General features: G+C 39.5%; 1 protein-coding gene across 1 annotated transcript; it reads left to right on the forward strand.

Annotated features, from left to right (window-relative positions):
- Window positions 1-1390: 1390 nt before the first annotated feature.
- On the forward strand, window positions 1391-20505 carry c1ql4b (complement component 1, q subcomponent-like 4b). Its single transcript, XM_085406453.1, has 3 exons — window positions 1391-1944; window positions 2705-3844; window positions 17981-20505. Exons 2-3 carry the CDS (start codon window positions 3305-3307, stop codon window positions 18158-18160), a joined length of 720 nt encoding a protein of 239 aa, XP_085262579.1. The 5' UTR covers window positions 1391-1944; window positions 2705-3304; the 3' UTR covers window positions 18161-20505.
- The last annotated feature ends 1625 nt before the right edge of the window (window positions 20506-22130 follow it).

Here is a 22130-nt window from a genome sequence, read left to right on the forward strand (position 1 = left end):
GAAGTGTGTTCATTACACTGACATTCTGTTCTGCAATTGTTATTTACTTGTATTTTATAATTTGACTTTACATACTGCTGGGTGGTTTGTAAAGTTTACAATAACTAGTATTATCATTATACTATATTTTCAAAAATATATAATAATCTCAAAAGTAATGCCTTGGAGTAGAAAATAGTAATGCTTTATTAAAATTTAAAACTAAAGTACAGTACTTGAATGTGTGTATTGTGTCTACTGTTTACAAATATTTCTAACTTTTATTTGAATATTCAGTTTCCTACCATCTTCTCTTAAAGGGTAATTGCCAGGTATCCCGCCCTCCCCCTTTGCACACACATGCACACAAAGAAAACACACAGTATAATTCACAGCCTCATTATAGTGAATAAATATTTATGCTATTTACACCATCAAACTTAGATTGCTAAGGATGAAGAACCTTTTGTTCTTTAAAGAACCATTTGTAATAGCTGAAGAACCATCCACAAAATAAAAAGGTTCTTTGACGTATGATGGTTCTTTAAAGAACCATGAAGACATCTGAAGAACCATTTAAGAACCATAATTTTTCTGAGTGTAGGACTGGGAGTGCCTAAATGGCTTTACTTGGCTGTGTTATGTGTAAATACCCCCAAACCAACATTTTTGATACGCAAGTGTAGAAATAATGATGAGCTGCATAACGGATGTATTTCAGATGTCAGGTGTATTTCTCATGCAGCTGAATGAGAGCTGACACAAGGATAGACCATGTCAGCAGGGAATCCCAGAATATTTAGAGTTTAAATATTCTGTCCAATCTGAGAATTAATTAACCGATGAAAACTGTAAAATAAAGCAGAGAAGAATGGAAAGAAAGTGACCAGGACGAGATGGAGGAGGTGGGGGAGTTGTCAGCAGTGATACATCTTTCATCTCTAACAAGGTCTGAAAGCTACAAAAACACAGACATTGACAACAGACCCCGAGAACACCACTCTCCTCCTTTCATTTTATCTTTTCACTTCGCCTGCCTGCCTGTTGTGTTTCAGTCTCACATCTGTAGCCCACGTTTTTGTACTTAGACTTTAGTCTTTTCACACCTGCTGTTCTCCGTAAACACAACTCCACAAGTGTCTATACCTCTTAACGCCACCTGAAAATCTGTAAGGTTACAGTCAGGCAGAAAAAAGAAAGACTATCACAGAATATCCAACAAATATGCTTTAAATCTACCAAGTAATATTGTAAAACCTTTGATTAAACCGTTAAACAGATGTAGTCATTTGATTTGTGAAAAGGTCACATGCTGGATAGGACGATGCTGGGTGTGTGTTTGTGTGTGTGGCTGGAGGTGTTAAGGAGGGAGGATGAGGGGGGGACGCAGTAGCGGGCAGATGCTGAAGAGAGAGAGAAGCAGGATATGGGAAAAAACAACAAGTGAGTGAACTGTTGCTCTGAAAATAAAGTCGCCGTGCGCCGGATTAATTCACGGCGAAAGTCTGCAAAAGTAAGCAGTCAGAATATGTAGTTTTCTCTTTGAAGGTGCGATCGACCACTTCGGCATCGCTTCCACTGCTCCCGCTGCCTTGAGCGTTTTTCTTTTCTTTTCTTTTCTTTTCTTTTCTTTTCTTTTCTTTTCTTTTCTTTTCTTTTCTTTTCTTTTCTTTTTTAATTAAATGTTTTTTTTTTTCTTTTCGGGCGGACGGTGCGGTCCCGCCAGCACGCAGGACTCCAGGATGACATGTTGTAAGTTGGTAGTATTACTATGACTCTGTTTCCGCCGAGCAGAGTTTGGACCGCAGCGCAACTTCAGCCGAAGCGCCAGTAGACGCGCCTCAGTCTTTCGCTCGGGTCCTGGACCAGCTTTCCTGCGGCGTTTCTGTCTGAACCCGTGGGATGAAAACCCACTGAAGACCGGGGTTTAAAAAAAAAAAAGGAGCAAAGAAAGAAGACATCTGGGTGAGCTGATTATTGCAGTGTACTTTTATTTTTGCACTAGTTTATAAAAAACTTTCGGAATCGTTTTTACCCACCCTGGCCATATTGAAGCTTGGTCACTTCAATTTTAATTTAAATGAAAATACTAAAATAATTCATGCATTTATGCTGTTAGGTGAGCAAAGAGCTTGTGAACAATGCAGCAGGCCTGGAATAATATCAACATGTAGCTTTTGTGTCTGTTGTGTTAAACTAGTGTTAACCTGTTTGCTTTTATGAATAATACAAAATGTTTTAACATGAATTTTGAGGACCTGGACGTGATTAATACAAAAACAATCCACCTGTGTGGGTCACACTAGTTCCATTTTTTTATAATTGTCAAGTACACCTTTAAATATGAAATTACTGCAATATGAAATGTTTCTTAAATGCCTTCCATATTTAACATTTAAATTATAAATATGTGTTATAAGGAGATCACATTTTCTTAGTCCTGTTATGATTAGGCTATATGTGTGTGTTCTTTTTCTTTTAGAGTGCAATGGATTCGCTGATTTTCTGTGATATATATATATATACCGGTATATATTTTTGCTTTACCTTTACCTCTAGAAAACTTAGATTCTTAGCCATTCTTATGAGCTGCAACAAATCTGTTGTTTGAGTGGAGGAATGGGTTTTTACGATAAATATAATGGAGCACCAGCAGTAAGGGAGATAGAAAAAAAGACCAGAAATTTAGCAGTTTCCTTGTTCTTCTCTTTTCATTCCTGGACAGACAAGTAAAGCGCCCTTCCCTCTATGTGGTGGGTGAGATGAACTCCAGTGGGAATACTGTAGACCCCACCTGACAGCTCTCTGCCTGAGCAACTGAAGGATTTTCACTGGAGCTTCTACAACCACAGAAGTGGATTCGTATAAAAAGCAGCTTGCCTAAAATCCAGCATCTCAGCGGTTTCACTCATTTTGAACCAAGTAATTTAGAATAGTTGTGTTATATGATGTATACCTTTAAAGATGATAAAATCCTGAAGACATAATGATCTGGGGGAAAGTGAAAAATAAAAAGGATACACGTGTACTGAAAGCCAAGTAATGGAAAACCCTAGATTCCAGTCTCCCCCTGACTTTTGATTTTTTTCTCCTCCTGTGTGATGCGTCAGTCTTTCCCAGTCCTTGAATAGCACTTTCTTTTGTGCGTCCCGCACAATCACATATTTCCCTGCTCCACCTTCTCAATTCAGTGGTTGCTTTCTACCCAGAGTTCAGCCTGGCCGGCACAACCATTCCAGCTAAAGGGGAGGAGGACTTCCTCACACTGGCAGCCTCACGGCTCAGCCGAAAGAAACGTGTCATTGGGGCTGGAGTCGGCGTGGCCATGGTTCTGGTCCTGCTGGTAGCCATTCCCCTATTGGTCCACACCACCAAGGGGGGAGGGTCCGGAGGAGGAGGCATGCACTATGAGATGCTGGGTAGCTGCAAGATGGTGTGTGACACTTTCACCCCCCCACAGGGAGAGCTGACAGCTGTCTCCCCTCAGCCCCCGGACTTCTCAAACCGCAGGGGCAAACAGGGGTTCAGAGGAAGCCCTGGACTTCCTGGTCCTCCAGGTCCTAAAGGCCCCCCTGGAGAGCCCGGTAAGCCCGGCCCACCTGGCCCACCAGGGCCTGGACCTGGTGGTTACGGCCCTTCCTTCTACAGCCCCAAAATTGCCTTCTACGCCGGCCTCCGGAAGCAACACGAAGGGAGTGAAATACTCAAATTTGACGATGTGGTGACCAATGTAGGGAACTACTATGAGCCGAGTACCGGCAAGTTCACCTGCCCTCTGCCAGGTATCTACTACTTCACCTACCATGTCCTGATGAGAGGAGGTGATGGGACGAGCATGTGGGCAGACCTGAAGAAAAATGGACAGGTGAGTGCGAGTTTAGGTGGGTTTGTGCTGCAGTGTTTCTGAACTGGACTGACCTCCCCTTGCAATCAAACCAACACACAAACATTAGTAAGAATCTTTTGCATCAGTGAGTTCAAATACAAGAGCAGTAAATATAAAAGTATATAACTAAATAACATGCTTAGATCAGAACTTCAGGTAACAGATGCAATTCACTAATTTAAGAAACATTTTGTCATATAGTTTAAATGCAGGAAGATGCTGTGTTATTTACTATTGAAGTGGACTTCATTGTGCTATGCAGGTGGTGACTGCCACTCAGATTTTGAACATGGTTAAAAAGAAATCCCCAAAAAGTGAATTCCAAACAATACTCCACTGAGAAAATCACAGTGAAGTTTTAGACAAATCAAATATAGAGAGAGATAATTAAGCTGAAATACACTAAAAATGTAAGAGACTTCAAGGACGCAAAAAAGAAGAGGAAAGGAGGTGGGAGTAAGAAATGGTTTAGAAGAAATTGTAGTTATTTGCACAACTTGCATGTGGAAAAAGAGAGAAAAAGAGGGAGAGAGAATGACAGCCAAGCGATCAAGAGGATAACAATCCTCTGCGTCTCGGTGGAGCAAAGCCAAAATGCAACAGCTGGCTACTGTCCTCTGAGAAACTCTGACTTTAACACTAATAAATAAACAAGTACAAAATGCCTGGAAAAAGCCTTGAATGCTTCCATCTGGAGAGCAGTGACAAGCTTGAAGTACTAAGCCCTCGCTCTGTTGAGGCGCTCTGATTCTGCCATGTGTGCTACAGAACAGAAGAGTGATGTCCTGGGGATTACTGGAGAAGAAGAAGAAGAAGGGGGGGGGGGGGGGGGAAGCATGCTTTGCATTGTTGCAAAGGTTTAATGGTAACACAGTTTGTCCACACAGATTACACGGTACATGAACTGACAACAATATGCTACTGAGCAGAGCATCACTGTGCTGGGCTGCTGTTCATTGGTACGCTTTATTAAATCTACATCTAAATCAGCAGGCTAAGAAGGATTTACCAGAAGAACACGGGCTAGTTTTTAATTTGAGAATCGCCACTGTGGAAACAGACAGATGCAGATTTAACATAAGGGTTAAATCTTATTCTTACTTCAATCAAACATTGCACATACGAATTATGTGTCTTAACTATTAGGACAAAATGATTTCTAGTTTTCATCAATACTGAAGCACCGACATCCCTGTAGGCCTCGTCAGCAGCCCTTGCCCAGTCTACTGTAAGTTCTTGTGGCAGATTGCTGTTGCTTTTTTATGACCTGAAGCTACCCCCAGGTCAACCACTGGGAGTCACTTGTCCAGCAGCAAGAAAACACATCTGACCTTGCTAGCTTTTCCACTATTGGCCGAAATTTAGCAGCAGCAACATCACGGAGGATGCTACAAGGAAACAAACCCAGGGTTACTGCAGTGGTGGACTAAAGCTATATTTACAAGTTGCCCATGTTCCCCAATGTCAGCTTCTTTTTTGGTAAGTGGGTTGTGTCACAAAGCTCTGAGACGTAGTGCAAAGTAGTTCAAGAAATAAAAAATTGGCGCACAAAAAAGTTTTTTTTACTGGAAATGTGCTTGTTGTAGCCTAACATTCTCTTTTTCTTACTGATTTTGAATGAAATATGTGGCATCCCCTGATTTTCTATTGCAGTGTGTGTTGCAGATCTGAGGACAGATAATAGTCATAAATTAGTGCCACAGCGAGTTTGATTATTTATTATTATGCCTACATTTTATATTTTATTGTGACAAATTGATCATCACAGCCTGTGAAAGATTGATGCACTTTGAAAAAAAAAAACTTATCCCAGCCCTGGAAACAGCATAGTATATCTTCCAAATGATTGTTTGCAGGAAAAAAGCACCTAATATTTAAAGTTGAAATGTTGGAAAACAATATTTGGTTCATTGGCTTGCACAACGACTGATATTGCTAACCAGTTATCATACTTTCCACCAAAACGACATAGTCTGCCCATATAATAAAAACAGTAAGTTAAAATGAATGTCTTATCTTATCTTATCTTACTTGCTGATGCTGTGTAAACGTACATTTGAGCTAACCATTACTTTCAAATTCAGACCTGTTTAGTCTGTTTCATGCTGCTTCCAGACATGTAGTATATTGAATATACATTATGTGACTGATCGAGTCCATAAAGAAAGCTTTTCCCAGTATTATTGATTTGACAGCATGTACCTAAGGTGCAGAGTAAAAAGGACAGATAGCTTAATGCCAGATATAATTGGGGGGGACCTGGTTTGTTGCAGCGTGCCTTCACAGACATTGTCATTCCTGTCTTTTCCTGCTATTAAATCTTTCATAGTTTTTAGATGAGATCTTCTCCCCTTCACCTGTGCCCCTCCTTTAGTCATGTGCTCGCGCACATACACACACATACACACGTGCACCTTGCACTTTTCCTGTCCACACTAGCTATTGACTCCTTCCCCATTAATTATCTTTTCCAACAACTAAATTATTAAACCCAATTCAGTGCTGATCTTGCCCTTTTCATTGCACCCGCCTTCCTTTTTTTTCTATTCTTCTGCTAATAGACAGGTGCTCATGAACCTTGGTGAAGCTGCTAGGTCAATGAGAAAACTTTAATACAGAAATTCTCTCTTGAGAGATAACCAAGACACTACTACACTACACTACACTACAACTATTGTGAATTTGTTGTTCTTCAAGGAAGATTTAATTCTGTTTCTTATAAGACATCAGTATTATTATATGAGAAATAAATGATCAATTAAAATATTCACAAAAAGAAGAAATATCCTTGTTTGTTTTAGATGAAAAGATAGATACCAATCTCTTTCCTGTACGCTCTTTCCTGAAACACAGATTTTCATATCACAAATTACTCTACCCAAAACTACAAATCTTAAGAGCACATTTCAAGGTCAGGCCAGTTTCAGCCAAATGGGTGATTTTCAACAGTTTTCTGTTGGCTAAGTGCTTTTAAAAACCAATGAAAACTAAAAGAACAGCATTTAAAGCCAATTCAGGGTAAAATAAGTAAAATATGGCAACAAAATAAACAAGGACACTATTAGATAAAATACAGACGCTCTTTCATACACTGAATGGAAGCATGACCAACAAAGGGTGTTTACTGCTACTGTGGACCATGTTAGTATGTCTCCAGATAGATAGAAGAAAGAATACGTGTGCGAATGAGCAGAAGACAGGTGGAAAGGTGAACCCTGGAGTAGAGATAGTAAGGGGAAGATGAGTACCTATGGTCAACCATCCAAAGCAATGTACAGTGCATAGGAGAGGTGAGGAAGAGAGTGCAGCCAGGGTGGAGATGCTCGGAGATGAGTGTCAGGGCTGATTTGTGACTGAAGGATGGCAGCAAGAGTGAAAGGGGAGGTTTAGAAAATGGTAATGAGATGTGCTTTGATGTATGGTTTTGAGATTGTGCAACTGACAGGAGGCCATCTGGAGGTGGCAGAGCTGAGGATCCTAAGATTTTCAATGGGAGTGACCACGATGGAAGGAGTAGAAATAAGTACATCAGAGGGAGGGGACGAGGGGTGGAGAGAAAGTTCGAGGTTGCTGCAGATGCTTTGTGTAATGTTGAACTTAATTCCTGTTACTGAACAAGAATGGTTTAATAATCAGTTACTAGCAGCTCATGTGTTTATTAACCAAATCTTTAGTTAAACTTGAACTGGATCCAGACCTTTGAATCCATTCAATCCACTGAACTGATTCATTACCTAATCAGACTGTAAGTAAAAGATGGAGGTATTTGAAGTAAAAAGTGAGGCGCGAGGGGTAGCTCGGGCTGAGAAACTAACAGACATTGCACATCCACACGGTAGCGACTTGTACTACACTACAAGGTGTCCAATTCATAAATCATACACTGGTTTGTCACCTGTTGTTCTCTAAATGGGACCAGTATTTTCATGCTATAGTTAAAAAGACCTGAAACTAGAGATGAGATGATCATTGATCATAAACTCATTAAGAAAGTGTTTACTGAGGTTATAATTCAAATAAACAGTAGTGTATTGACTTCTATACAGCCTGACATGTTTTTTAGCCTGAAAATCTGTCCCCCCCTCGTCAGTTAAAAAGAACATAAGGTTAAGACTTTTTATTTAAGCTTTACTTTCCAGAGGCTACTTTCTTTAAACCAGCATTATTACTGAGTAATGAGTCAAAAAAGTGACTGAAGTGTTTTTACTTTGCTCGGCTCTATTTTTAAAGCCCATCAAAACCCATTTGTGGGTAAGGCCATGTATCACTGATGAATATACTTATCCATTTTTATTAAAGTGTGCTTCAGCTATAACCCCCTAACTTCAGCTATAATGAAGCTATAACATCATTAGGATCAGGCGTCCTATAGACACTCTGCACTTGCAATTTGTCTCTAGTCATTGTTTACAGAGCACAATACATTTGGCTAAAGTAGACATTTATACATTTTATTCAGATGTTTTGCAGATTTTTGTTTTTACTCTGTGCTAATTGAACACTTTTAAAAAAAAACAGATAAAATCTGATCTCACTGGCAGCTGGGTCCAGCTGCATCCTTGCTGTACTGAAGGGGGAAAAAAGCATTTCCTTTAAAGTCTGCCTTTAACATATTTCACAGCATGAGGTGACTTGTGTGCGTGCGTGTGTGTATGTGTGCACGCACTGGGCCTACGACAATCGTCAGACTTACGGGCACAGTGTTGATCCACTTCTTGTCAAAGGGAGCAGAGAACAAGACACATCCTGGGGAGAGATCACTGCAGAGCGAGACAGAACAGACGAGCGGGCTGACAGAGAGACAGAGATGGATGGATATTCGCAGGAGAATGGACAGAGGTTCTCTAAATTAAGACATGAGCTGAAGACTAACCACAAAGCAATGCAGTCAGCCAGACAGTATATGACAAAAAAATATCAGACGTGCGGCCGGTTCTTCATCTCAAACAATGGCTAATGAATTATGTAGCTGATAAGCTTACGCCACGTTTGCAGAGATTAAGCACTCAGTGCAAAGAATCTTCTTCCCTCGCTGCGTCCCATAACTCATCAAGAGATTGGTGTTGAGGTAGATGACCTTTTCAATGGATATATAATTCACCACCAATATGTTCTTTGCCCTTTCAGTGATGAGCATGGAGTGGGAGTATGAATATTTATAGCTGGTCCAATATGGTGGAATTAGGGTTGGTCAGTTGGTCAGTCTGTGGTTCTGATTGCATCTGTGTAGTTGTTGCGTTTCACTTTCTCAGACAACCTCGCTTTGGTAGTGCCACTGGTTGTATCTATGAGGCTGGTGGACAAACTGGGCCCTTATAAAGCTGAAGTGTGAGGCTGAGAAACTGATTAAAAGTTGTCCCTAACCTTTGGATTAAAAGATTAATGTTTCATTTCAGTTTCAAGCTTTTAAAGAAAGGTCTTGATTTAAAAAAACAAAACAATAAAAGCGAGGTTTTTCCTTATGCGTAAAGCACCAAAGATATTTTTGCAAATGCTTTTCAGTTTGAATCTCATAAACATCGCATGCCCCCAATACTTTTTTTAATTATTATTTTTTTAAATGTTCTTGAAACGCCCAGCTAAAGTGTGTCTATAATGAGGTCTGTGAGCTAACTTGTTAATTAAATAACACAGTTAAAAGTCATGATTATGACAAGCTTGGACTCAATTAGGAGAAAGATGAATTCGCCTCCAGTAGGTAGGTGTGATGCGGCTGCTGTGAGAAGAGGAAGCTGCTAATTACAGTGAGCCAGACAAGGTGTCAATATGAGGCTCATGTAGGACTTCATTAAGCACTTTTAATTTAATTTTATTTTGGCACACTGGCATGCTGTTTTCTTCCTCCTCCAACAGTTGTGCATGTCTTGATAGAATCATTAATAAACATTTTCTCCTGTGTTTTGAATTGCATTAGTGTCACAACGGCCCGACATTTTAATGGGGAACATTTTTCGATAAAGGATGAAAGTCCATCTTTTCAGACAGATTTCTTGTAGAGCAAACTTAAAGAATTTGTCCTATATACCCTGCAGCTTTTCTTGCTTTTTTTCTCTTCTTCTTGTCTTGTCTTCTATGTATTTATGCACTTGTCGGTGTGCACGGCCATTATTTAACTATATGTTTCTTGTTGTAATGGCCGAGGCCATTATATTCCAAAGACTAAAAGGACATGGCTGGTTGTTACTGTGTTTGGCCGCGCCTTTGTTGTGCTTTCCTTTTGCCTCCCATTATATCATTATTCCTCCTCATCAAGGAAACTGTATTTTGTCTCTTTCATAAGCAGCAGGGTGCTACAGTGTTTCTGCTTTCATAACTAACAGGGACAATTCTGAAATGTCGCTGGGTTATTATCATTTTTAGAGGTTAGAGCAGAATTATCAGAATGGGCTAATCTGTGATCCAGGGTTTGCATGGTGAATTAGTGTTTAGTTGTTTTCTATTTCTGAGTATAAGAGAGTTTTTTCCAGTTAATGCAAGATAGTAAACACTGGTTTTAAAAACAGAAAAAACATCAGCTCCCTCAGCTCTGGCATTAAATAATGCCAGAGCTGAGGGAGCTGATGTGCTTCAGGTAGACCATCAAGAGAACACATTTATATCCAATTAAGCTATCCCCTCTACTGTCAAAGGTTTCAGTCTAGAGCCAATTAGAGACTTTCTAATCAACATCTTGACACCTTGGGTCCTGAGTGTCATGGCGAAATATTAGCATTTTGTATGCCAATTAGTGTCTGAGTCTGCAGTGCAGGAGAGGGGTTACGCGTCGACCTGCATAATAGAAACAATAAACCTCAGGCTGGTACACATGGGTGGAGGTTGAGAGAAAACAGACGCTTTTATGAAAAAAAAAAGGCCAATTCAATTGCCCTTCTTCTCTCTCCCTGTTCACCTTTAGAGGTCCCTCAGGTAAGTTTAAGAGACCCTGTCTCAATCGCTCGCTCTGCTCTGAGAGGTCTGTACATCACAGTGAATGAATCCTGTCAGTTTTATTACCAAAGGATCAAGGCACCACTGCGAAACAAAACAAAACCGAGAAAAAAATAACACACTACATGGACAGCGCACCTCCCAAACCTCATTTATAGCCCCCCTTCTCCTCTAAAACAGGCATGCTTGATCAGTTTGTTATCCAACATCCTCCCTCTCCATCACTCAAGGCCTCCCTCAACTTTGGCTTCCTTTACTCGCATCCTGTGCTCGGACTACTAAAGCGCACGCAGCTGCTTACTCGTCTGTGCGACCTAATCCAAATTTCTGCTCTCACACCCACCTTTTCATTACGCATACTTCTCTTCTCTTTGCCCCATGCCCTCCTTGCATCAATTTTCTCAGACATTTTATCAACGCCTCTATAAAAATGGTGAATGCGTTATGGCTAAATAAATGTGAAATACATGTGTCAGCCCTTAAAAAAATGTCACATGAATGAGTGGCACACAGCTGAAAATGTAGATTTTATTGAGCATTTAGGACTGTCGGTGAATTATTTCCATGCTGTCAGTTTCCTCACTCTCTCTCCTCCTACCACCGCTCTCTGGCTCTCTTTCCACATTTAATGTGGCCCCAATGAAAAGTGTAGGCAGTGTAATCTTCTCTATTGTCCCTTGGGTCTTCCTTCTTCCCAACAGCAGCAGATCACGTCAGAACAGTGTTGGGCCAACAGACAGAAATTCACTCCCTTGTCGCTATCAATCTCCGCCGCTGTTGACAATAATCCTGATCTGCCTTTGCTTCTTGTTTTCACTCCCAAAGCCCCAGTGCCTCCTGCCCACTTTAGGAAAACAAGGTTTCACTGTGATTGTTACTGACAGCTGAACCTGCAGACTCATCTGTGCCGGTTTCAGTGTCACAACACAATACGATCTTAGTATGGCCCGATGGGGGAAAAATAAAGCCCTTTTAGTGGTGGAATAAAAATTCAATATTCACATAATGAGGAGGGAAAATAACAATTCAATTAATGCAGCACATATCTACAAAGCTTGGACAGGGCAATATAAGCATGTGGCTATGGACTGTATGGAGACCAGTGGGTTAGATGAAGTGTTTTCTTCATACTTAGTTGTTATATTGGGAATACATGCATGTGGTTTGGCATTGCATGATTAAAAAAGCCAGGAAAAACATCATCTGCAACATAAGTTGTTTGAAAGATGCACAAATTACCTGTTCCGTGTGGATTAATGCACCCCAATACCATCACTGATGCTGGCTTTTAATCTATAACGAGCTGGGCGATCCTTCTCCTGTTTAGAATTTCACATTTTGAATGTTCAGTTTTTAAATTCACATCAATTTGATTTATTCCTACTTTTCTTTTCCAATGATTTACAGTCAGTGATGACACAGCATTAGTGAAATAGCAGTGACACACAAAGGTAGCCCAGGTAAAGTTTTTCCTGAAAATTTTAAGTAAATGTAGAACAGAAGTGAAAAACACCAACTAAAGTAATTTAAGACTGAAACTTTTCAAGAAATGCACGATATCGTCACATAAATTGAAATTGAACAATTTATTTCCCCCTGGGATGTTGTATCTGATGTTGAGCATTTTAACCAGCTCATAGCTCTTCTTTACAACCACGTAACCACATTGCTACTTTCCAGCCTGCTTTTCCTGTAATATAGAGCACAACTAGCAAGTACTCCAACAATCCTTGATGAAGTCATTTGTTTACTTTTGGGTAAAACATGATCAGCTCCTACTAACTCTGTTTTTAGGTATTTATTCATCACTGGATGCTAACACGTGACTCTTGCTGTCAGACATGTTTGGGTTTATGTTCATTGATTTTTCTAGGGAACATAAATGCATTGCATTGCTATATCATTAATATGGAGAAATCACACTTCTTTTAAATTGTGTAAATTATTGTGGATGTCATGATATGGCACAGACCCAGTTTTTCACTACATAATCCTGCATTTCTAATGCAGTGCCAGTTAACCTTGTTCTTTGCATACAGAGATTTCTCTGAATTGTCTGAATGTTTTAATGATGCAACATAAGAAAAAACCATTAAGAAATGCTTTTCTTTAATTGGTGAGCTGTTGTATTTGTCGACATTTCCTCACCATTTTTCTTCTAAAAGTGTCTTTGGGGTATTTTACTGAACCCCATTCATGTCTCCAATAAGTCTAATAAGTTGGTGTTTTACAGGCATTACAAAACTTTATCTTTTGTTTCCCTGTTGGGGACAGATGCAACTTTAGTGCCTGAAAGATTTTGTTCCTGACACAAAAATAAATGTTTTAAATAATTTTTTTGTTTAAATTAAGTAGAAATTCTAAAATTAAAAATTAAAACTTATATATGGAGAGTGAGAATTTATTTTTAATGTGGAAGAATAAACATTCAATAAACTCCAGTTTTTAAAAAAAGTATTTTTTTTGCAATTCAGGTTTTACAAGTCACAGAGTAAAATAGGTCACACATTTCATCGTGTGATGTCAGAGTTCAACTTACACGCAGATACATTTGTTCGTTTGTTGTTATGAATGTAACATATAATTCGTGAAGCAGCTTATGTTCATCCATGAATTACTTCTACTGTCAATCGTATTAATATTGATAATATTTAAAAGGTCACACTCTTGTAAATATGTAGATAAAATGTACAAAGATGCAACTTGTCCACTAGTTTACTGTATATAGGAGGGGAAAGGGAGCCATGAATTAATCATAAACGTAGCACATTAAATGTCAGCATCTCCACTGTCTGAGTAGAGGCTAAGTAAACCTACGTGCCTCATAAAGAAGTCAACCATAAAAAGCCATAAATAACAGTGTGTCCTTTTGGTTAGCAAATATAATTAGCTGGTGTTCATTTAAAAGGCCATTCAATGAGGTGGTGTGAATATCACTGCTGCAACTTTTGTTGTGACCCTTAAATGCTGATTCAGGTAAACATTATTTTATTTCAAGCATGGTTTAGGTTTGCTTACGATAATATTGTCAATGTACATGCAGAGGTAAACTCACTTTAGCTGTAATTTTACGCAGCAAAACAGTTTCCCCACTCCTGTTTGATGTGCTATTGGTCTGTCACTACCCTAAAAACAGTTCAGAGGGCTAGACGCTCCTACAGGGTCTAGACTTCAGGAGCAGGCCGCACCTTTTCCAGCACATCCCCTGCTCCTCCATTGAACATGTAGGTACATTTACATTTTCTCCGATCAGCCCTCCGGCCATAACAAGGTAAAGGTGCTTCAGTCTTTACTCATTGATCCAGTGGTGAAAAACTGAAGAAAACTGACCTTCACATGCACAGTTTTTATGAGACAATCCTTATTCCCTCCATTTTTGAGTGGTCATAATGTTTTCTGCTCACTGGTGTACTATACAGCAATCCTCACAGCAGCCGGCCAGCCTCTACCTCAGCTGACAGTATACTGTCAGGGGAATCTTGCTGTTCAACCATGTAGACAGATGTTGGATGTACAAGATGTAACAATCCCTCTACTGTAATATTTCTCCTAAACCTACTTGTTCTCCTCAGGGGAGACATTCAGTCCCTTCAGAGCAAAGCAGCCTAGCACTGTAAAGTAACAAAATGTCTTCCATTGTTCTTGTTCTTTCCTTAGCTGTTCACCTGAGATTCGCAAAACAAAAAAGGAGGAGATGTGAGGTTATCAAGATGCACAAAGAGGGCAGGGTGGCTTGTGAATGTGCCATATTGTATCCTGACCTCATGCTAGTATTTGGTGGGCCCGTTTGACCACTCTAGCCTATCTTGTGCTCCCACTTATTGTGATTGTATGGAGTTATTGAGGAGTTGGACCTATTAGGCGAGGAGCTGCCATAGCTGTCTGCCTACCAATTACTAGCCAGCAGCTATGTACAGCCTGCCCCGAGGTAAAGAGGGGTAGGGGATGTTGTAAGAGGTTGTGGGGGAAGGATATAAGTGGGGTTGGGGATGCTGGGTAGGGGTTCTCAGGAGACCTGCCACAGCAGCACGTCGTTAATCAATCCGATTTAGACTGGACAGGGACACACTTAGACGCTGCCCCCACCAACACTGCCATGGCAGGGGAGAGAAAGCGTGTGCGTGACCTGCATCTTATTCCAGTATGCGGACACAAAAAGATGGATAGATGGGTCCAGAATGAAGAGAAAGGAATGGGGTGGCAAATGAGAGAGGGATGATGGAAGGGGCGTGAGGTGTGGAGGGAGAGACAACAATTAATGGAGTGATGTGAGTTGAATTAAAACAAAGGAAAGATATTGATTCATTTCTGTCCTAAGGAGGGGAGTAAAAATGTTCACCTTCTTTATGTGAAAGAAAACCCCACAGAGAGAAATGTATTTGATAAAATTGATGAAAGGGGCAAAATAAAAATGTTGGATGGAGGAGGAGAAAGGGGGAAGTTTAGTCTGATTTGATTTGTCTTTGTGATCACAAGAGATCAGTGAAGTTTGATGACTGGCGGAGATGATGGACCATATCCTTAGTCAGACTCACAGGAGGAGACAAGGATAGAGTTAGGGCGTCCTATTTGCATTCATTAATATGTATGCACATGTGCACTTTATTTTCCACTATTAAATGGATTGCCTGCTTGAATAGTTTGTTACCCAGCCAGTGATAGTGCAATTTATTATAAGGAGATTTGCTTACCGAGTGCGAAAACAACTCAGATTTTACCGAGAGCGGATGAAATAACAGGCACATTTAACAACCTCATAAATAAAGACGCTCCTTTGTCACCAGAAAAGCTGCTCAACTAAATCCTGGGATACTGGATTGGTCTTCGAGAATTAGGTACACAACATTAAGTCTGGTAATTGTGCTCCCTTCTGCAACATGTATGGGATCATTGCCATCGTGTAATATAAGGGCAGTGCTAAGTGGTTGCATATTAGTATGCATGTAAATATGTATCGTTAGATGTAATGACTTCTTCCTAAATGACTGGTCATATCATTACAGACAGAGCATCATGTGGATTGCATTTCCTTCTCCAATCACAAAGCTGTCCAGATGTTGATAGAAGAGTAAATAATGCCTCATCTGAGCAGATTTACTTTTTAAAATTGTGCAAGGCTCCATGGTTTGCAGCCTTCACACCGGATAATGTGTTAGCTCTGTATACCAGCAGTTAGTGGGTGGCAGAGTTTTGTCTTACAGGAGTGTTGATAAGATTGTTTAGTGATTCTGAGGCTGCAGTGTGCTGACGTTCAAATGTCCTTGGCTATGCCTTTTATTCATATCTGACGCCAAACAGGGACGACATTCTTCTTTTGAATGTTTTCATCAAAACATCGGACATTTTCATCATCTCGCTTGTCTTGAAATGATGGTTTTATCGCGTTTCCTTGAGTTAGTGTCTTAAAGCCGAGTGATAATTACTTTCAGTGCATTCAATTCGATTATATTTTATTTTTATAGTCCCAAATCAAGTAAGGTAAACACCCTAAAATAATAGAGTGAAAACCCAAACAATGAAGCCACCCCCTATGAGCAAGCACTTGGTGACAGTGGGAAGGAAAAACTCCCAACAGGAAGAAACCTTCAGCAGAACCGGGCTCAGAGACAAGAAGCTATCTATTGCATTAGGGCGAAGGTAAAGATAACGGGTGAGAGAGATGGGACAAAAATTTAAAGTTACAGCTCCTGTCATGCACCTTTAAGCCTCATGCAATACATATTTTGGTAAACTCTCAACACTGTCATCACTGATGACTCTGGGTTATTTATTTTGTTTGCTTGTTTTTTTAGCAGTACCAAGCAGCATTAGGGATTGATGAGTTGAGCTTTTAGCAAATAATAGTTTTAGTGGGTAGTGGAGATAGCTACTGGATGTGTAAATAGACAAGTTCACCACGTCCACTTGAAAGGTCACAATAAGCCAATGTGGTATTCACAGTTTGTCTACGACCCCTTTCTTGTGATGAGAGCAGCACTGTCCTCTGACACAAACTGTCAATGCATGACAAGCAAAGCCAAAAAAAAGGTAAATAAAACTGAAAGCTGTTTTCAGTTAATGATGCTGACATGGATGAGCAATAGCAAACACATATAGCAGTGATCAGAATGTGTGAACCTTCATTGTGTTTTCTGTGTTTGTGTGAAAAAATGAACTGATGTGTTCCTTGACACCTTTCTGCTAATCTCCCATCAAACTGTCCTCAGCAACAGGTGGATCAGGTGTGACAGCAACAATCCTCTGGAAAAAAAAAAAAAAAATTGATGGTGACTAAAAAAGCTGGTGGTCTGAGACGGAAGTGTGAGGCCAAAGATCACTGCACATCTCATTTATCTACCCAGTGGACAGGAAGGCATCAGCACTGATTACATTACACCACGATCACAGAGTGAAACAGGAAATAAAACAGCAGTAGTGAACAAACTGGTTGTAGGTGAGATAATGTGGTGAAAAAGATAAAAGTGTTAAAGGGAAAATGTAAAAAAAAATAGAGGAATTTCAGTTATTATCAACAACGAATTTAAATATAAATAAAAATAAATGCGTTCTTAACATGTTGGATTAGATAACTGGACTGTATAACACATTTTTGACTAGTGTGAAGTCCATAGTTCTGTCATGCTGACTAGTTAATTAACATGTAGATGGCAGTGGTGAACATGTCTCCTCTGCAGGTGATAATTAGTGTTTGAAGGCTATAAGAGGAGACCTCCAATTAAAAAGAGAGATTTGTAGAAACTTGTAGGTGAGACTGGATACTGAAGATGAAATATTAAAAAATAGCCATTGAAAATCACATTTGGTGTCTATAAGTAGGTTTATGATTATATACATAAAAGCTGTTAGAAAAACAGAAAATATTTTTAACAGTAATTTTTTTATTTACACAAATGTTCAGGTAATGGATGTGCAGCATAGTTACATTTTAGCTAATACTGATCTTTAATTTCTCTGAAAAAAGCAGGTTGTGTCAGCATGAAAGAAGAGTTGCTGTTTCCTGCCTTGTTGAGAGTGCGTGCAGACCATTGTCGCCCACGAAAACATGATTCAGCCTCACCGCAGACAACAATATGTCTGCAAAACACACTCGTGACATCAAACGTCTGCTTTCCACGTGGCATTTCCTTCTTTAATGGTCTTTTTTCAATCTTGGCCGCCTATCAATTCCTTACTTGTGCTTTTTCGCAGGTGAGGGCCAGTGCAATCGCTCAAGACGCAGATCAGAACTACGACTATGCCTCCAACAGTGTTATCCTGCACCTGGACGTGGGGGATGAAGTGTGCGTGCAGCTGGACGGGGGCAAAGTTCACGGGGGAAACACCAACAAATACAGCACTTTCTCCGGCTTCCTCATCTACCCTGACTGACAATGTCCTCACATTCCTATACTCCCCCTCTGTAATCAAGCAAAAAGTTTCATCTCCTTTCTTCATCTAACACTGCCATAATGTAATTTGTCATTTAACTGCCCTTCAGTAAATGAAACATTGTAATAATATGACCACAGCTAATAGATAGAGCTTGAATAGAATTTGTGTAAAAATGAGTATAATATTGTACATATTACCAGATAACATTTACTCAATATAATACACTTGTGTGATCACTATTATGTGCCATGTACAGTATGTGTAAGCATGGCTAAAACACAATTTAAATGCATCTTTTTCATATGCACACGTTTGCCTGTACACACGTGAGTATCCACGCGTTAAGTGAAATTTACTGGAATGATATCTGAATGTAGATTGTCAACCGAAGTGTGCGGCCTTTCGCCTTTACCGTGAGATGGATTTTCAATACGGCCGTAGACGTCAAACAAGAAAAGTCATGAATATATTGATCAGAGCTTATATTAGAGCCAACTTTATGGTCATAAACCGGTGTGTTGTATGTCTGTGTTGATGCCGCATACACGCCTGTGCTTGCCCTTTATTTTGTGCTGAGGTGTAAAAGCATCATGTTACTAATGGTATGACTTGCACAGTCTCTGCAAGAGGGAGGAGGAGGAGGGCTTTTGAGATGTTGATAACAGACCTTTAACAAACCCAATATGTCAATACTGAGATTTAGCTTCGAGATTTATCCTGACACCACCTCATCATATCCTGCTAATGAGCTGAGGCTTCTTCTACAGCCTCACCTGTTGGGCGACACACAAATCTTTCCTCTTTAAATAGTGATAGTTTGGGAAAGATTTTTCCATATGAAGATCATGGGATGCAGTCGAATAGCTGAAGTAGTTAGTTTGACATGCTATCTGCCCACCTTAAATGTTGAGATTGATGGATTGTGTTAAAAGCCGGCTGTCATAGTGAGGTTTAGAATTGATATTATTTCTTTTTAGAGAGTCTCACATGAAGGCTTCCATAATGTTCTACCCACTTCTTCAGTCATGGCCACTAAATTCGATAGATTGTGTTTTTTCTATCTGCAGAAATGTTTCTTTTCGTGGCATGGCTCTGCCGAGAAATCAGTGTCTCCACCCTTCAACTCACATATGTGGAAAGCGTAAAGCAGGGAGAGCAGCAGGAAGACCCTCATACAGAACAGAGCAGGCATCAGTAACAACAGATAGGACACTGATGCATGACGGGATGAGAGGTGGGTGGCAAAGCGGCTTGCAGATGAGCAAGCTAAAGCAGCTTTTACAACACTATCAGTTGATGCTGACCGGCACCGAGATCAGCTGATGTGTCAGGACTGCAGCTGAGCTTGACTTCATGGCCTGCCTGAGCCAATGCTCTGCTGAAATTGTGCAATGGATTTAAAAAAAGAGAGAGCCTCCCTACCTCCTCACAGCAGGCCAATCACAAGAGTGAAGCGGTTGTAAATGTGTGATTGCAAGAAAAACAGTTTCCCAGTCTAGTTCCCAAAATGTGAAGCTTTTTTCTTTTTAATTTTAATGTGAATGTATCCATGTGAAAAATCTCTTGATGTTACTGCCATGTGCCATACCTATAGGTTCTCTGTGCCTTATACTATCAATTTATTTTTATTTTTTATGCATGAGATGGTTTTCCCTTGTTAAGCTAAGTGAAAAAGATGGTCCACGTCATGCAAATCGAAATCAGACACACTACTTATAAGAGGGATTGTCTTTACAATGTTAGTGCATACTCACTTAATGAAATGCACAGGTTTATGTTGCAAATAGTGACTACGAATCTTTGTGTGTAACTGGATGTTACTGACCCTTGTAAATAAAAGGCCACAAAACTAAGACCAAGATGAATTCTGTATGGTGGGAATCAATAACAGAAGCATGACACGGTGTAATTGAAACTCTGCATCCACAAAAATTGTAATATTTCAATGGATCCGAATTTTCACGTTTAATTTTTTAACATTTTTTAATAATATACCTTGAACGTAAAACTCTTTTTAACACATTTGTTAGAGTTTAGTGCCGTGCAAGTAGAGGGCTTCACTTTAAAACGTGTGAAGGAGACGGTATTATTGAGGTAGCATGACCATACCCAGATATTTGGATGTGGATTATTCTTACTCTTATTAGTCTTGTGGTGAAATTGAAAAAAAAAAAAACCATCTTAATGTCGTATATTGTACACAGACATCCCCCATGTGTGGCTTCATTTAACCTCTGCGCCACAATGCATCCTACTGTGTGTGTTTTCTGGCGCTGCTACCTCTGTTCCCGAGCATTGCTCTTACTGTTCTTTGCGAGCTGAGACCATGAAATACAATTTAAAAAAAAGAAGATTCAGGATGATTTTACTGTCAGGCGGAACCAGTGCTTTCTTTATTGCTTTTATTCTGTCTTCTTTCCACAGGAAAACAAAGAAGCTGTTGCAGACCTGTTATGATAAAGTGTCTTTGAAGTTTTCAGGGTGTTTTTTATATGTTAAAAAAAAAAAATCCTTTTTTTTTTTGCAGCACTGAGGTCTAACACATTCTTCAGGTTCAGTTATTTGCTCACATAATATTGCAACAGTTGCCTTGAGATGCACAACTCTCTCAAAATCCTGAACAACAATGTGTGTGTGTGTGTGTCCCTGCTTGACTGCATTATATGCAGAGGCTTTCTGTCTTGCACTTTTTGTATATAAATATGAAAAAGAAGAACAGCAAATCTATCTATCTATCTATATATATATATATATATATTGTATATTTAAAAATATACAACCCTAACTCCAAAAAACTTGATATGCTCCTTTCTCAAGGCACAAAATAGAGAGAGGAGAATCTTTAAAACAAGCAAACTGGTTTCCTAATGCTTACTGGTATTTGCATCAATAATAATAATCTGTCTACACCTGTGTTTAAAATACAGCTTTGCAACTTTTTAAAATTACCTGTAAAACTAACTACACCTATGAGCACTATTTAACTTTCTCTGTTTAGCAAATCTGCCCAGTGAAAAATATTAACTCATATTAGCAAAAGGCTGGAAAAGTAGGTGGTAATTAAAAAAAGTTAATTAGATTGGAGTAATAAAACTTATTAGTTCATCTGTTACATGATTGGGTATAAAAAGAACATTTTATAGTGGCACAGTTTCTCAGAAGAAAAAATAGGCAAATGTTCATCAATCTGCAACAAAAACCCAAAACGGTATCTACAAACTGCTGAACAATTTTAGGACAATGGTCCTAAACATAAAAGTTTGAAGACTGAATATCTCTTCAATATCATCTACATTGCATAATGTCAAAAAATTCAGAGAATCTGGAGAAATCTCTGTGTGCAATCTGTGTGAAATCACTGGCCCTGTGGCAGCACTGCATTACAGTTTTTCTCAGTCGCTTTGGTGCATTTCTCACAACAGAATTGAACTCTCCACCACTACTAAGGCACTTCTCAAAACAATTAGTGCAAACTGCAAAACATGGTGGATAACTTGCAAAAGTGAGTCACTCCATCAAAAAGAAAAGTCAGGTGTCCAAAATAAGTTGTCAATGCATCAACAACAAATCCCTTGAGCAAAACAGACAATACATTCATCAAAAGCAAGTACTGATACCAAACAAAGTGTCAGGGCTGTCACAATTACAAGTCATTAGACCAGCACCTTTGGTCACAAAATCACATGGTCTGAACATGTTCCCATTGTGACGGATGTCTTTGTAGGTGCTTCCCAATGACATGTCAAGTCCGGACCGCATGCATGGCATGTTGAAAACCATAAATTGTAAAGGACAATCAAGACACTCCATATGCACTCTTGATAATATTTAATTGAAACTGTTCACAGCATTGTGCAAACTGGGGAAATACAGTAAATCAAACATTTTACAGCAAACAAACTCACCTAGACAGTAAACCTCACTGCAGTAGTTACGACTCAAAAAAAACAAACTGAAAAACAGACAC

This window comes from Rhamphochromis longiceps, linkage group LG5 (genome assembly GCF_057381845.1).
Source record: "Rhamphochromis longiceps isolate RC_006_pf linkage group LG5, R_longiceps_female_GT1.1, whole genome shotgun sequence".
NCBI classification, from domain to species: Eukaryota; Metazoa; Chordata; class Actinopteri; order Cichliformes; family Cichlidae; genus Rhamphochromis; species Rhamphochromis longiceps.